The sequence below is a fragment of the Urocitellus parryii genome, chromosome 3, assembly GCF_045843805.1.
Source record: "Urocitellus parryii isolate mUroPar1 chromosome 3, mUroPar1.hap1, whole genome shotgun sequence".
Lineage (NCBI taxonomy): Eukaryota > Metazoa > Chordata > Mammalia > Rodentia > Sciuridae > Urocitellus > Urocitellus parryii.
This window is the reverse complement of record NC_135533.1, coordinates 201,819,691-201,836,675: the sequence shown is the minus strand read 5'-3', so window position 1 is coordinate 201,836,675 and position 16,985 is coordinate 201,819,691. Positions and strand designations below refer to the sequence as shown.

Genomic DNA, 16,985 nt, shown 5'->3' with positions numbered 1-16,985 from the left:
GAGTATAGTGACTGGATGGTATATAATTGCATGTTTTGTTTTACGAGGAACCGTTCCATGTGTTTCCCAGACTGGCTGCAATATTTCACATTTGTACCACCACGTACGAGGGACCCAACCTCTCGGCATCCCTGTCAGTGTCTGGGGTTGTTACCGTTCCTCAGTTTTGCCAATCGGAAAGGCGGGCAGTGCCATCTTGACTGTGGTTTTAATTTGCCATCTGCTCACGATCCTGAGCCGTTTTTCCTTGTGGATATCCACGACGGGGAAGGTGGCGGGGGCTGGCTAACCGGGCGGCTGGGGGTGGGAAGCGCAGCCTTTCTGTGGAGGGGTTCACCGAGTCGGGGCGGGCGATCGCGGGCGGCCCTAGCCGGACCCCAGCCTGTGGCTCTGCTGGGGCGGCCGTGGCGATCTCTGCGGGAACCCAGGGTAAGGACGGGGCGGGGGAGGGGTCCCCGAGCCGCGCTCCGGGGGGCCTGGGCTCAGGCCAGCAGCGCGGGAGTCCGCAGCGCGAGGCGGGACGCGAGTGCGCGGCGTCGCCCCTGCGGCCGGCGTTGCCCCCGTGGACGGGGCGGGGCGTCGGGAGCGCGGCCTTAGTCGGCGGTCTCCCTCGAGGACGACCCCTCTAGCGCTAAGCGCCGGCCCCTCGGTCCTGGCGGGAAGGAGGGCAGGGGAAACCCAGGAAGCCACACTCCCTTGGCGGGGTCCTCGCCCGTCGTCGCCGCCACCGCCTCGCCTCGCGGGCGCGGGGCCGTTTCCCGCCACCGGCAGTCGGTGCGGCCGCGAGGGGGCGCGTCAGGGCTGGCGCACCATGGCGCTCAGGGGCGGCTTCCTGGGCCTGTGGGCCTGGCTCCTGCTCCTGCAGCCACGGCTTGGCGAGGCCCGCTCGGCCTCCGCGCCCTCCTACCCCTCCGACCCTTCCGACCCCTCCGACCCCTCGGAGTCCCCTCCGCCCACCGACAAGACGCTGCTGACCCCGCCCGTGGCCACGGGGCCCACAGTTATGGTGGTTAGTTCAGGTGACCGTGATTCCTCCAGGACGACTGAATTCCCATCAGGTGACTTCTCGGCCACACCCTGACGCAGAGACTGCCTGGCCCGAGTGATCAGGACCCCTGCGGTCCAGGAGGAGGATGCAGGAACTGCGGTCCCCGGGTGCTGGGTGCGGGCTCTGAGCTACCCAGCCTGCCCTTGAGATCTGAGGGGACACAGCCATTCCCCAAGGAGTCTCAGGGATGTGGACCTGCCCTGGGGTCTGAGGGACGTGGCTTGCTCCTCCGGGTTTGAGGTTCTGGCTCAGGTTTTACTCTCAGCCCTCCCTTCACTGATCTGCTCCAGCATGTGGCCACAGGTCTATGAGGATAGTTGGTGGAAGGCCAGCCGTGCGGACAAGGTGGCCCTGGCAGGTGAGCCTGCAGATCAATAATCGACACATATGCGGAGGCTCCCTCATCTCTAATCAGTTCGTGCTTACTGCAGCCCACTGCATATTTGGGTGAGTGAGTGGGGCCCAGAGGCTTGGGCTCCTGATCTGGCTGTGTGACCTGGAGGTAGTCTTGTCCTCCACCAAGAGTTTCCTCTTCCTCATCTGAAAAGGGGGATGGGGTGAGAGCCTCCATAGTTTTTTATTTATTCTGGATGAGACCTGAGGATTTGCAATTCTGACACGTGGACAGGTGATACTGGTCTGGTGACCACACTTGGAGTACTGCTGGCTAGAGTGGTCAAGGGTTGGGGAGGGAATGTGGTTTGGAGGGAGGGAGTGGCAGATGGCTGGCCGGCAAGGATGGGGTCAGGCTGGGAAGTACCTGGACTGTGTGGAAGGGAAGTGTGTGTGTAGACCCTTCAGGATCTCTCCGTAGCCATCTGGAATACACAGTGAAGCTGGGGGACAAAGACCTGAAACATCGAGCCCCAACGTCAGTCGAGATCCCAGTCAAAGACATTGTCATCCACCAGTATTACTCTCCTCTTGGAATCATCGAACATGACATTGCACTTGCTATGCTGGCCTTCCCTGTGAATTACTCCACACACATTCAGCCTGTATGCATCCCTGAAAAGTCTTTCTTGGTAGAAACTGATACCTTGTGCTGGGTCACCGGATGGGGCAAGCTAAGCGAGCTAGGTGAGATTGTAAAGCAGGACTACAACAACCTTAGGCCCAGGAGGAGGATACCTGGCAGCTTGGTGTTGGTCTGCAAGCTAAAGGGAGGGACAGGGAGGTAGATTTTGTACTAGGTGGGTAAGGGAGGAGGGGGGACAAGATGCTGCCAGGGAGTAATTTAACAACTGTTTGTGAATTTCTGTTGGTTTGTCAAGAGTTGGGGGCTTGGGTGTCAAGCATGGTGGGGTTCTTTCAAGGGTAGATTTTAAGTAAGGGACTGATGAGCTGTCTGAATTTTAGTTGTTCCTCCACAAAAGTATCTGCTTTGATAGCTAAGGAGCTTCCTGTTTGTGAGAAGAGGCCAGAAACTCTCAGTGGGCTTGTAGGACCTCCTATTTCTTGACATTTGGGATTTTGGTACCTTTGGGGCACCATGTGTCTGAGAGTCTGTGATATTGTTCTAGAAAATAAAGTTGCTTTATAGATACACAGGACACCCTGGTGATACTTAGAGTGACAGAGTTTGGTTGATATTTCTCAGACTGACAAGACTTTGGCTTCCCTCTCCTGGGCTGTTTTTACTTTTGCTTTGGTTTGGATCTTAACATCATCCTACACTCATGTCAGTGTTAGACCTCATTTCCTCCAGGGTCAGCTGGGGACAATAGCCAGTTCCTAAGAGGATGCCTGTGTGTGAACACACTGAATTGAGACTCAGAGTAAGTACCACTGTGTCTGTCTAGTCTCATTCATGCAGATCCACTCCTAAATTATCTTTCTATAGATACAGAAAGGGCATCAGAAGAGCTTCAGGAGGCTGAGCTAAACATTATTCGTCACCAGAAATGTAATGAGTTGCTTCAGAAAAGGACAAAAACTAAAGTTCAATTTACCAAGGAAGGGATGGTCTGTGGCTATAATGATGAAGGAAAGGACTCCTGCCAGGTGAGCTTCATGGGCCCCTTGCTGCTCTGCAAAAGAGCCTGGGTGGTCCCCTAGTTCCTCCATTAACCCTTATTCAAGTTAATGGTGTGCGAGGACAAGCCACCAGGACTCTCCTGAGTTAGCCTGACATAATCCTTCAGGAGAGAGTAGTGGATTCTGCCTGGCCGGAGGCGGGGGGTAGTGGTGGTGAATCAAGCAGGTTATAATATGAAGTTCCATGTTTTGAGCCACTTTTATGTGACATGCAATGCACTTGGGTGAGCAGTTTATTCATTTCTGTCCCAGAGTAGGTGCATTATCTTTGTTTATATAGTTTTTTTGGAGCACAAATTTTTCAGTAGATAGACAATTTTTATTTGTTAAAATATTCAGTTCCGAAATCTCATGCTCACAGAAACTAGGAGCTAGCAGGTGCCTGGGGACACCACAGGTGTGCCCTGTTTGCCAGTAACTTGAAGTACCATCAGCCTGCTCTGATGTAGATCGAATCCATTTCTGCCATTTGTTTCTTTTCTCTTTCTCCAGGGAGACTCTGGGGGCCCCCTAGTCTGTGAATATAATACAACATGGATCCAGGTGGGAATTGTGAGCTGGGGCATTGGCTGTGGTCGCCTTGGCTATCCTGGTATATATACAGAAGTTAGTTACTACAGGGACTGGATAGTTACTCTAATGAACCGGGCTTCCTGTCTGGACTCAGCAAACTTCCTCATGTTAAGCCTGTGTGTAGTCATCCCGGTAACCCCGTGATTACCCTGGCCCACTCCCCTCCTGTTTCTGAGTCTCCCACTAGGCCTCTCCTCTGACCTCTCTTTCCTTCTCAATGCCCTTTCTTCAAATTCTGGTTGGGATTCATCGCCCCTGAGGAGATCCACATGGAGCACAGCAGGGAGACTGGGGCCTATGTAGTGTCCCAGCTGGTGCTCTGCTCATCTGCCTCAGCCAACCTGTGCCTGCTGGGAATATGGGTGAACTGATTCTAGCTAGAGGGCCAGCAGACCTGCCATTGGGAGCGTGGTAACTTAGGGACACCTTGCAGAACATCTGCCAAAGGAGAGAATTCATCACGATAAAGGAAGGCCGAACCTGGCCCTAGTTTCAGGGTCTCCCTGAGACTTTGTCATACCAACCTGCAAGGTGATTGCAGAGGCAGTGAAGGAGGCCCTAGCAGGTCCCTGCAGAGGTGTGAGGCCTGGGACTTTAGCATCTGGCTTGGTGCCTGGAGTTGGCACAGGTTTCCCTGTACCCAGTGTGGCTCTGTGAGTGGGTAGCCTGTGGCACACAGGCCTCATGGGGCACCCCAGACTGGCACCTATTCCTCAGGGCCCTAGTGGCTGCATTAGGGACACTCCAAGTTGTGTTGAGGCAGTTTTGAGTGTGGAGATTTCAGATGTGAACTGAATAAATGTTTGTTGGAGAGTTTCCTGTGTGTTCTGAAGCTCTGCTTACTTGGGATGTTTGCTTCCATATAACTTCCTCTGTAGAGAACTGGGTCCCTATTTAACTAAGGATGATATTCTCAGTCTCCATTAAATCCTGAAAGAGCCCAAATGAGGATTTTGTCTGCCCCCTTTGAAATGATGAGTGGTTACAGCCAGTGGCCCGTGGTCTCTGTTCCTGATTCTGACATCATCATCATCATCTATTATGGTTTGTATCTGAATTATCCCCCAAAGACTTGAAGACTCAAATGAGGAGGGCTTTGTCTCCATGCAACAATATTTAGAGGGGGAGCTTTTGGGAAATGATTGGATCATCAGAGATCTGACATCATCAATGTATTGATAACTTGAAGGCATTATCGGGAACTGGAGGAGTTGGGAGCTTGTTGGGGGAAGGAGTTCACTAGGGTTGTGCCCTTGGGAGCTAATTCTTATCCCTGGCCCCTTTCTGTCTGTCTCCTTTGTGGCTGCCACGAGCTGAGCAGCTTTCCTTCGTCTGTGTTATTCTGTCTCATCACAGGCCCAAAGCAATGGAGTCAGCTGACCATGGACTGAAACCTCTAAAACCATCAGCCAAAATAAATCTTTCTTCCTCTAAGTTGTTTTCGTCAGATATTTTAATCCTAGCAGTAAAACTGATTAAGACATCATTTCTTTAGGGTGGAGTTTCATCATTGAAACTGGCCCTAGTTTCATTGATTACCCTGGCCCACTCCCCTCCTATTTCTGAGTCTCCCACTAGGCCTCTCTTTTGACCTCCCTTTCCTTCTCAATGTCCTTTCTTCAAATTCTGGTTGATCTATAGTCTGGAGCAGGGTAGCATGAGAGTCAAAGGCTGGTGTGTGGCACACTCACACCCTGGGACCTCTCCTTGCTGCCTGTCCCTGGGGTGCCCTACAGAGACAGGATGGCCTTTGGGATGGGCCTTAGGAGCAGAGGACCCACAGGAAGGAGGCTAGAAAGGAGGGGCTCACTGTGTGTGTGTATGTGCCTGTGAGTGTGTGTGTGTGTGTGTGTGTGTGTGTGTGTGTGTGGGAGAGAGAGAGAGAGAGACAGAGACAGAGATAGAGAGAAAGAAGAGCAAGAATATGCACAGGCTCTACTCAATTGCCAGGCTACTGTCCCAGTGAACTTTGTGTCTGGCTGCTGATCATTCTCCAGACCTTTGCCTCCTCCCACCCTTTGTCCACTGCTAGAGCTCCCACTTACCAGAGGGTATCAGTGGGCAGCCTGTGATGGCCCATCTGCTACCTTGGGCAGCAAATACTGACTCACAGCTGCAATTTCATAAGAAGTGTGCTCAGCTGCGAAACTTTCCCTAAAGATGCCATCCCTTTGCAGTACAGCCTATAACAAGTGATTGGTATGCAGAGATTGAAAGGCCTGGACTCCTTCCCTACATACAGGATGAATTGGAAAGGCTTCTTGTAGGATCAATGGAGACCTCAGTTGCAACTGCCTTATAGCTCGACTTCTCCTAAGGCCCTGTTCTGTTTCACTTGCTCCTTACAAGTGTACCTCCCAAGGACATGCTCATCAACCTTGCACACAACTCTATATCAGTGTTTAGGCAACTCAGTGTAGCACATACTACCTGGGAGATTTCAAGCTTCAGGAAGTATGTCAATGATCTACTGCTGTGTGAGAGATCACCCCAAACTCAGTGGTTTGAAACACAATATATTCTTGTTGATCCTCATTATTTAAAGATTCTTATTTTCAAATTCACTAATTGGCTGAGGTTTATTTTGAAGCCCCAAGTCAATACAGTGTTTTTGTGGTCATGGTGGATGTGCACAGAGCCATGGAAACACTTGAATGGTGCACATGCTCCTAGCTGAGATTGGAGTGTGATGCTTTTGTTGCTTTCTTCAGCTTTTGTAAACAAGTGTCCTTTTTGTCATCTTTTTTTTCCACATTCTTTACACTTTTATGCCTTTTGTTGGCAATTTTGCTGTTTGAAAGCACCCCACATGTATTATGGAAATACTGCTTAGTGTTCCTAAGTGCAAGAAGATTGTAATGTGCCTTGTAAAGGAAACAGGTATGTTGGAGCGGCTTTATCAGGCATGAGCTGTAGTACTGATGGCCACAAATCTGGTGAATTCCTAGAGTGTATGCAGTGAGGGTGTCTTCACAGAGGAACACGTATTCGCTCATCCAGCATCATGATGGCTTTGTAGAACTTCACTCCTGTGAGTAGCAGGATTCAACAGTACTTCTCACAGTATCAAAGATTGGTTAGGCCATTCTGCCTGTCTAGTCTGAGCTCATTCCTAAGGCTACATCCATGAGGCAGCTTTATTAGAGTCCAGGATATCCCAGATGGCCTTCTAACATGAGGGGTTACCTGGTGTATGGATAGGGGTGCCTCAGTTTTCTTCCAAAGGCCTCTCATCCTTCCCTAGGCTGAGCAGGTGCCCTCAGGACGGTGTCCAGGTAGGGGAAAGCAGAAGCTACCAGGATGTTTAGCACCTGAGTTCAGGAGGTGCCCAGCTTCCCTTCTATCACATTCTGTTGTCCAAAGCAAGTCACAAGGCCAGCTCAGATTCATTGAGGGTGGGGAAGAGAATTCCATTTGTAGATGGGCAGAGATGTAAAACATTATGGCCATGTTCTCTAATCCTCCACAAGAACAATAATAACTGCAATTATTGAAACCTCTAAAATATGTGAACACTCAAAATCTTTAAAAGTTTTTCACAAAATGGCACAAGGATGAAATCACTATTTTCAAATTCTTCAGAGGAGATCATGAGAGAACGCTTGCTAGCTGCTACAATGGAGAAAGGCTTTCATCTCAATTGAGTTTGAAGTGCAATGGGAGACATCAGAGACTTTAAAAATACTAGTGAAGCCTCTTGTGTTTGTGTGCAGAGAAGTGTATGATCCTCCACGATAATGACATTTGCCTTTGTTTCCATCATTAAGGCTTTAAGAACATGTGGAATAAGTTTGTTAGCTGCTAATGATAAAACCAATCCTTTAACAACTCAGCCAGCAAATATATAGCACAGAACACTGTGTTGCTTTACAAGGGCTTATGTGACTGGAATAAGGTGGTCCTACTTGACTGTTCCAAAGAGCAGCTTCTCAGATCTTCAGTGTTCACTGGTAAATTTCTAACAGTGTATTTGTGTAAAGTTTGTCATTTCATACCCCACACACTACAGTTGCCATCACTGATCTGTTTTGCTGGCTTTTAAGCTACTTTTGGTCAAAAATACTGCTTCCTTAAAACACAGAGTTCATGAGCATCTCAAGCTTTTTCTTTTCCTTTTTAATGATGCCTGCACTATCAGAGTATTCTAGTGTTCTCTCTTTTTGTTTGGCATATAATCATGCACAACCTTTTTATTTCTTTGAGGTGGGAGTATATTTTTATTTCCTAAATGTCATATTATAAAGATCAAATTCTTAAATGAGTATGTGCAGCTCAAAAATAAAGATATATTAAGGGAGGAAAATACTGGTCTTAGGTGCAAGGCACACTTAAAGCAAGTTTTATGTTTGGTTGTATTTTCTTTGCATATTATAAACATTTATTTAACATGTTGCAGTTTGAAGTAAAAAATTTCCAAAATGTATGCTCAACAATAATCATTAAAATGTTTGCAGCGAGGGCTGGGGATGTGGCTCAATCGGTAGCATGCTTGCCTGGCATGTGTGTGGCCCGGGTTTGATCCTCAGCACCACATACAAACAAACATGTTGTGTCCGCCGAAAACTAAAAATAAATATTAAAAAATTCTCTCTCTCTGTCTCTCTCCTCTATCTTTAAAAAAAAAATGTTTGCAGCAAAAAAAAAAAAAAAAAAAAAAAAAAAGAAATCACTATTTTCAATCCCCAATTGAACTAGTGCATGAAAGCATGATCCTCAAGAGCTTGTAATGTCACAAAAGGAGGCCACCTAGACATGGTGTCTCCTAATGACAGAATGTGACACCTGCTATAATGTTGACAGGGATTGAGTGCCACTGTTGATTTGCAGGAATTAGAGGAGGCAGAGGGACCTACTAAGTTCAGACTGTGGGAGACTTGAGGGGACAAACAGCCTGGGAGTCTTCAACAGAGGAGGTGTGAGGGACTGAGGTTAAAAGTGCAGTCATAAGTGTGTGTACGGGTATATAAAACACAAAACAGTCATGCCAAACCAAAGTGTATTGTCCAAGGAAGCAAGAACTCGAAAGAAACACAAGGAATTCCATAAAGTTCAGATGAATGGTTACCTTTGAAAATGGAAGGAAATAGCTTCACAGAGGGCACACAGAAGGGTTTCATGGGGACTGGCATAACTCCTTATCTGACCTGGACTGTGGTTTCATGCATGGTCCGTGTACATGGATTGCGGCTTCATATTTATATCATTGATATGGATATTGGTATTATTTTAGCAAGGAGACCTTAAAAAGAAAGTTGGAAAACTGCTATGGTGGGAGGTTGTCAGGTGTGGGGATGTGGTATTGGAAAACGATGGGCTTCTTGACACACTGAGGTTCATTCCCATCTGAAGGACAGCAGCGCTGGGCCCGTGAGGCCCCGCCCAGCCTGGGGACCCAGCAGGCAATGCTTGGAGAGTCTTTGCTCCCAAGCACAAGGGCAGGTACTACGCCTCCCTCCGCACGGGGGCGCAACAGAGAGCTGACAGATCCATGGCGTCCCTGAGCTACGGTGACGATGGCATCCCCTTCCTGGGCTTCCTGTTGTGGCTTCAGCTTCTCGGGCTTCTGCTCAGTGGGGCCTCAGCCGGTGCTGCAACCAGGCCGCGCTCTCCAGGTGGGCGCAGGTGGCGGTCAGGTATTGGGGCACAGGCAGGAGCCCGGGAGGCGACACAGACTAGCTGCCAGCACTGTTCTGCTGCTCTCTTCTTTTTCAGGTGGGGGTGATAGACCCCAGGAAGAGTCCCCAGTGACCCTGGCAGGCTCAGAGGCCCCAGCTTCTTCCAGACACCTGAAAATCCCAAAGATTCCACATCCTGCTGTAGCTCCAGCCCCAGCAGGGACTCCAGGATCTGGGGCTACTTCAGAGCCTACAGTGGGACTATTCTTGAAATCCAATGGGGATTCTAATCCATTTCCAGATGTGCTTCCTTCAGGTAGCTTCTGGTGCCAGGGTTATACAGGCCTGCCTGGGAGTTGAAAGGGAACACAACCAGACTAGGGAGGATGGAGCCAGATCTTGTCTTGAAAGTGGGAGGGAGAGGACATCCACCTGCCTTGTGTGACAGGTGGATCCACCTGGGCACCTGTGTGTTGTGGTCATGGGGTTGGGGGACAATGGCTTCACTTCTAGTACCTTCTTTCCCAAATCATCCAGCATGTGGGCAAAGAAGTATGAGGATATACGGTGGAAAGAAAGCCCCACAGAGGAAGTGGCCCTGGCAGGTGAGCCTGCAGTCCTATAATAGACATGTATGTGGAGGCTCCCTCATCACCAACCGGTTAGTGCTCACTGCTGCCCACTGTGTGCTTAGGTGAGTATTTGGGTCTTTGGGTTGCAGCCCCTAATCAGGCTGTGTCCTGTCCCCATCTCTGGGGTTTCTTCCTCATCAGAAGAAGCAGGTAATAGCCCCAGAATTTTTATTCAGTCTGGCATGAGACCTTAGCATTTGTATTTCTAATAATTTTTCAAGGGATACTGGCCTGGAAACCACACTTGGAGAATTTCTGACGCTAGTGGTTTTGGTGTGGGAGGGGATAAGGTTTGTAGAGAGGGGAGTGGTTGATGGCTCACAGTGGAAATTGGGTTCAGGCTAAGAACCACCTGGAATGTATAGACAGGGAATGTTGACCCTCCGGATCTCTATGAAGACCATGTCCTTTCCCCACAGCCAAACGCATTACAGGGTGATACTGGGAAACAATAAGTTGAATGAATTTGATGAGAACGCCGTTATGGTTCCTGTTAAAAATGTTTATCCTCATCAAGGTTTTGAAACTAAAAACCTGACAAATGACATTGCCATTGCTCTGCTGGCCTTTCCTGTGAATTATTCCCCATACATCCAGCCTATATGCCTGCCTGAAAGACCTTTCACAGTGAATGCTGAGACATTGTGCTGGGTGACCGGATGGGGCCGCATGGAAAGGAATGGTGAGCCTTTCACCAGGATGCAGAGGCGGGGAAGCCTAGTGGTTTGGGGTTGGGAAGTGATTCTCTAGTGGATGGGTAAGGGATGAGGGGGGAGAATAGGTAGACAGTGATACTTTACAACTGTTTTAGGAATTTTGATTGGTATTTCAGGACCTGGAGGCATGGGTAACAGGTATGGTGGGTTCTTTCCAGGGTACGTTTAAGTCTGGGGTCAAGAGCTGCTAGCCAGTTTAAGAGGTTTTTAAAGGCTTTACCTAGTGGGTTGAGCTTCTTATTCCCAGGGACATAGGTCAAGCCAAGACAGTAGCTCTGTCAATGATGGTACAGGTGAACCTACCAGCTGTCTGAGAATCTTTATTCTAGAAGGGGATGTAGTGGTTCAGAACATCTTTCACCATTACCACTGATACTTGGTTGTCATTTCTCAAGATGATAAAGCTTTTCCTATTTCTTAGTCTTTTTTTTCTTTTTTTCTGTCTTGATTTTGCTTTTGCTGCTTCCTCTCAGTGTCCACACTGGGGCTGAGTTCCCTTTTGGTTCCAGGAGGCATTTTTTTTTTAAGGGCAGCTGTGTGTAAACACCCTGATGAGCACCCAGAGTGTGTACCAAAGGCTCCTGTCCTGTCCCAGTTGTGCTGACCCCTTACTCCTAAATTGTGTTTCTTTAGTTCGTCCAATGATTCTTCGTGAAACTGAACAAAAGATACTTTCCCAGAAGATTTGTAGAAAAAGGTATGAGGACTATTTTGGAGTACCTAAATACACAGTCCGAGAAGGCATGATCTGTGGCTATCATGATGTCCAACGGCGTAGTCCTTGCTGGGTCAGTATGTGGCCCCTTTCTGCCTGTGTGTTGAGTGTCCACTGAAAAGTTTCTTATTCTCAGGAGAAAGTTATTCACTCCTAGTTGAGCTAAGGAGGTGCACAGGGAGTGACTCCCTAGATTCTCTTAGCTGGTCTGGCCTGTTCCTTCAAAAGGGAGAGCCCTGGCTGTCTGGGGCACTGCTAGGGTGCTGAACGTGGGCTGGGTGATGTCCACATTGCGTTTCACTAGTTGAGCTCTCCTGTGCAGCACTCACCCCACCAGTGTGAGCGCTAGTCCAAATGATCCCAGTTAACCCACATCACGACCCAGCAACACAGACACAGTGCCCACTATCCATATGGGGAAGGGGAGATCCAAGGACATCAATTCAAGGTTGTCCAGGCCCATGTTCTTCCCTCTCCACCAAGCTTTGTCCTTGAGGATAAGGAATTTGGGCCTAGTCTTATCAGATGCATATTTACATGTATTGGGAAGAATTTTATTGTTGGAATGAACAAAGAAGAAGTTCCAAGAACCCTGAATATTTTGATTATCACCTGTACAGAGAGAGAGCCAAAGTCTTTACCTCTACTGGATGATTTTTCCCTGCTGTGAACCCATGTACCCAACCCCATCCATCCATCAGCTCTGCTACCTTCAAAACTCTGAAACATTCCAAGAGTAACTCAGCCTGGCTTTTCCCAAACCTACTGCACTGTCCCACTACCAGTCACTTCTGTGAGAGGCCCAGAGTCTTCATGTAGGGAGAGGGCTCAGCATGTACAGTGTCCCAGAGGTCTGGGGGCAGATCTTCAGTTGAAGGATGATTTAAACATGTAGAGCAATGGGGTAGCAGATGTGGCCAGAGAGGTGAGTGGGTGGGGTGGGGAGTAGAGTGAGTCTGGGTGCAGGGCCAAGTTCTAGCCTGGCTCAGGCAGGACTGGGAGGGAGCCTGGGTGAGTGTGATCAGATTTGCCTTTTAAGTCAGTGACTTTCTTGGTTGTGTGGTGCCTAGACTGAAGTCTAAGAGCAGTTTTCATCATCTAGGGATCACCATTGGATCCCAAGCAGGGTATGGGGCAGCAAGGAGCCATAGGACATGTATTTGAGGTGGAAGGGTGAAGATCATAGGGCACTGGTGTTGAGGGAGGGGCTGAGGAAGACCCTGGGTTTCTCTGGAGGTGACTGTTGGTGGGGCTAGTGGAGCAGGTTTGGGACAGGACATGCCGAGTTTCACTTGAAGAGCAGGGTCTGGATATTTCCCAGTCTGGAAGGTAGTGGAGCTGATGAACAGAGGGGGTTGGACAGGTGAGTTTGATTAGGGAACAATGGGGGGGGTAAGAGATGAGAATTTTGGCCCTTTCTATGCAGAGGTGATCCTCAAAATATTTAAGGTTCCTTTAAGGACTGACTGATAGGCATTGATATTGGCCTGAAGCTGTAGTGGGCTCTGCCTGCTGTCTTCTCCTTCAGGGGTTCTCCTGTAGCTGCAAGCTCATGGGTGGTTTTGGCAAGGGTCATGAGGAAGGGGTCAGCAGCAGTGGAAGAGTAGGGCACCCAAAGTGAGTCAGTTTACTGCAGGTGTAGTAGGCCCTGCTGGCTTTGTGTCTCATGTCCTCCTCCCTGGTCACCAGGAAAGAGTAGCACTTCTCAGAGGATGTTCAACTTCCCACATCAACCTCCTTCTGTCAAATCTCATATTCCCCTGAAAATATGAGAACCTGAGCCTGGCAGTGCCTTTTGGGGATCCTGGGGAAGGAAGCCCTGTGCATGTCTGTCTCCCCAGAACCTCGGGAGGCGTGCTGCCTGGTCGGATGAGGACCCTCTTCTATCCCTGCAGTTTGTTTGTTTTTCTTTCTCCAGGGAGATTCTGGGGGCCCTCTTGCCTGTGAAGTTAACAACACATGGATCCAGATAGGTGTCGTGAGCTGGGGCTACATGTGCGGTCATGATCTCCTACCTGCTGTTTACACAGAGGTTATGTATTTTAAGAAGTGGTTGAACCTCACTATAAATCAGGCTTCTCATATATATCACATGGGAGTCTATATGCTACTCATATGTCTTCTGCTACCTGAGGCCATCCTGGTGACCATGTGATCCCTCGGGCCCAGTCCCCTTCTTTTTGTGGGTCTCCCACTAGGCCTCTCCTCCAACCTCTCTTTCCTTCTCAATGTCCTTTCTTCAAACTCTGGTTGGGATCCTTCACCCTTGGGTTGCCCCACAGTGGAAACTGGCAGGAAGACTGTGGCCTGCAAAGTGTCCCAGCCTGGTGCTGTGCTCACCTGCCTTGGCACCTCTGTGCCTGGGCTGTGTTCTGTGTGATGGAAAGAAAGGTGAACGGATTCCAGCTAGAGAGCCAGCAGGCCTGCCACGGGGAGCATGATGACTCAGGGACACCTGGGAGAACATCTGCCAAAGGAGAGACATCATCACTGTGAAACTAACACCAGACTTGGCCCCGGTTTCAGGGTCTTCCTGAGACTGTGTCACACCAGCCTGTGGGATAAAAGTCAGAAGGAATGAAGGAGGTGCTGCCAGGTCCCTACAGAAGGGTGAGGCCTGAGGCTGCACATCTGGCTCAACTGTCTGAGGCTGGTGTAGGTTGCCCTGTACCCCAGGGAAGATCTGTGAGTGGGCCTCATTGTGCACCCCTGTCTGCATCCTGTTCTCTGTACCCTAGTGGCCTCATCAGGGACACCCCAAGTTGTGTTGAGACAGTTCTGAATTTGGTGACTTCAGATGTGAACTGAATAAATGTTTGGCATGTGCCCTGTGTATTCTGAAGCTCTATTCACTTGGGGTGTGTGATTATATATCACCTCTGTGGAAAACTGGGTCACCATTTAGGTAAATATGAAATTCTTGGTTTCTATTAAATTCTGAAAGAGCCAGTGAGGAGGATTTTGTCTGCCCCCATTGAAATCTTATGGAAGGTGACAGCCAGGGTGGTCTGTGGTCCTGATTCTGACATCATCATCTATTATGGGTTGTATTGAATTATCCCCCAAAGACTTGAAGACTCAGATGAGGAGGGCTTTGTCTCCATGCAATAATATTTAGAGGGGGAGCTTTTGGGAAATGATTGGATCATCAGAGATCTGACAACATCAATGTATTGATAACTTGAAGGCATTATCAGGAACTGGAGGAGTTGGGAGCTTGTTGGGGGAAGGAGTTCACTAGGGTTGTGCCCTTGGGAGCTAATTCTTATCCCTGGCCCCTTTCTGTCTGTCTCCTTTGTGGCTGCCACGAGCTGAGCAGCTTTCCTTCCTCTGTGCTGTTCTGTCTCATCATAGACCCAAAGCAATGGAGTCAGCTGACCATGGACTGAAACCTCTGAAACCATCAGCCAAAATAAATCTTTCTTCCTCTAAGTTGTTCTCATCAAGTATTTTAATCCTAGCAGTAAAACTGAATAAGATATCATTTCTTTAGGTAGCATGAGGGACAGAGGCTGGCATGTGGCACACTCACACACCCTGGGACCTTTCCTTTCTGTCTGTCCCAGGGGTGCCCTTCAGAGACAGGATGGCCTTTGGGCTGGGCCTTACATGTAGAGGACCCACAGGAAGGAGGCTAGGAAGGAGGGGCTCACTGTGTGTGTGTGTGTGTGTGTGTGTGTGTACACGTGCCTGTGAGTGTGAGTGTGTGTGTGTGTGTGTGAGAGAGAGAGAGAGAGAAAGAGAGAGAGAGAGAGAGAGAGAGAGAGAGAGAGAGAGAGAGAGAGAGAAAGAGCAAGAGCATGCACAGGCTCTTCTCAATTGCCAGGCTACTGTCCCAGTGAGCTTTGTGGCTGGCTGCGGATCATTATCCAGCCTTTGCCTCCTCCCACCCTTTGTCCACTGCTAGAGCTCCCACTTACCAGAGGGTGTCAGTGGGCAGCCTACAAGGGCCCCACCTGCTACCTTAGGCAGGCTGGAACTGGAAAAGTCTGACTGCAAATGCCACCTGGTTACATCTCTACCCAGTAAGTCTTAGGTCATGCTCAGAGGTATTTGGGTCTATTCTATGTTGTTCCCTGTGCTGGGGATGCCAGTATGGCTTCTTGTTCCCTCCTTTCTTTCTCTTCCTTGGTTAAGACCCAATAATAAGGATTGCCTTTTGCACTGGGCTGTGTAATGAAGCTTGCTTTCTTCTGGGCTCCCCAGACTTTGAAAGGCCCCTGTTTCTTTCTCTGTCTCCACCACCAAATATCCAATATTTCAAGGTCGGGGGCCTCTGGCTAGTCATGCCATACTTTCCATCCTGTAGCTCCAGGCCTAGAACAGATTGTGTGTTCAGGAATTATTTGGTGGGTGGATGAATGAATGAATGGATACATGAATATTTACATAGCTTCTTTTTTAAGTTTTAATGTTTTTATTAGTGCATTATAGTTATACATAACATGGGTTCATTTTGACACAATCATACATGCATGGAAGATAATTTGCTCCATTTTCATCCCCATTATTTCTGTTTCCCTCACCACCATTCTCCCCTCCTGGTCTCCTTCCTGTATTCTACTGGAATTCCTTCTATTCACTTATTGTTTTTTAGAAATTGGTGCTTTATAGGTATACATAAATGTGGAATTCACTGTGGTATATTCATACGTGTTTGTAGCATACTTTGGTCAATTTCACTCTCCATTTCCTGCCTTTTACCATCCCTCTTCCTTCGCTCTGTATCCTCTTCCTCTACTTCATTTAGCTCCCTTTGATGTTCATGATTCCTTCCCCTTCATCCCCACCCCCTTAGTTTGTTCTAGCTTCTGCATATGATAGAAAATATTCAACCATTGACAATATTTTTGGGTGCATTATAGTTGGAAATATTGATAGAATTATCACATATTTGTACATGCACATAATATGACAATATAATTTTTGCCAATATCACTCTTGTAAAAAATTTATAATAAAAATAAATTTCTTTCTTTTTATTTATTTATTTTTTGGTCAATATCACTCTTTAGCATTCCCCTCCCCCTGCTGCCTCCCACTCCTTGGTCCTTTTTCTCTGTTGATCGTCCCTTGATTTTAGGAAATCCACCTCCACCTGTGTTTTCCTTTCTTCTCTCTAGGCTCCACATATGAGAGAAAACTTTCGATCCTAAACTTTTTGAGTTTGACTTATTTCATATAACATGATTGTTGCTATTTCCATCCATTTTCCTGCAAATGACATAATTTCATTCTTTATGGCTGAGTAAAATTCCGTGTGTATATATACCATATTTTATTTATCCACTCATCTATTGATAGACACCTAGGTTGGTCCCATAGTTTGTCTATTGTGAATTGTGCAGCTGTAAATATAGGTATGCATGTGTCACTATAGAAAGATGATTTTATTTTTTCAGGGTAAATACTGAGAAGTGTTGTAGCTGGGTCATATAGAGGTTCCATGCCTAGTTTTTGGAGAGCCTCCATACTAATTTTCAAAAAATACACAAAAATATGTTGAACATCTCTAGCTCAGGAAAATGAAGATTAAAACTATATTGAGATTCTCTCTCTCTCCATTTAGAATGGCAATCAAGAATACAAATAATATATGCAGGTGATGGTGTGAGAAAAATAGTATACTCACATATTGTTGATCAACTT

General features: G+C 48.0%; 1 protein-coding gene across 1 annotated transcript; it reads left to right on the top strand.

Annotated features, from left to right (window-relative positions):
* The first annotated feature begins 811 nt into the window (after window positions 1–811).
* On the top strand, window positions 812–3,802 carry Prss43 (serine protease 44). The gene is made up of 5 exons (XM_026389869.2): window positions 812–1,019; window positions 1,339–1,495; window positions 1,863–2,128; window positions 2,898–3,052; window positions 3,578–3,802. The coding sequence occupies exons 1-5, from the start codon at window positions 812–814 to the stop codon at window positions 3,800–3,802; spliced, it is 1,011 nt and encodes a 336-aa protein (XP_026245654.2).
* Window positions 3,803–16,985: the final 13,183 nt, after the last annotated feature.

Bases quoted from the DNA above. Each gene is read 5' to 3' on its own strand.
- Prss43 (XM_026389869.2), top strand. From the start codon at position 812: ATGGCGCTCAGGGGCGGCTTCCTGGGCCTGTGGGCCTGGCTCCTGCTC. The intron at 1,020-1,338 runs GTGACCGTGATT...GATCTGCTCCAG, and splicing joins AGTTATGGTGGTTAGTTCAG to CATGTGGCCACAGGTCTATG. The intron at 1,496-1,862 runs GTGAGTGAGTGG...ATCTCTCCGTAG, and splicing joins GCAGCCCACTGCATATTTGG to CCATCTGGAATACACAGTGA.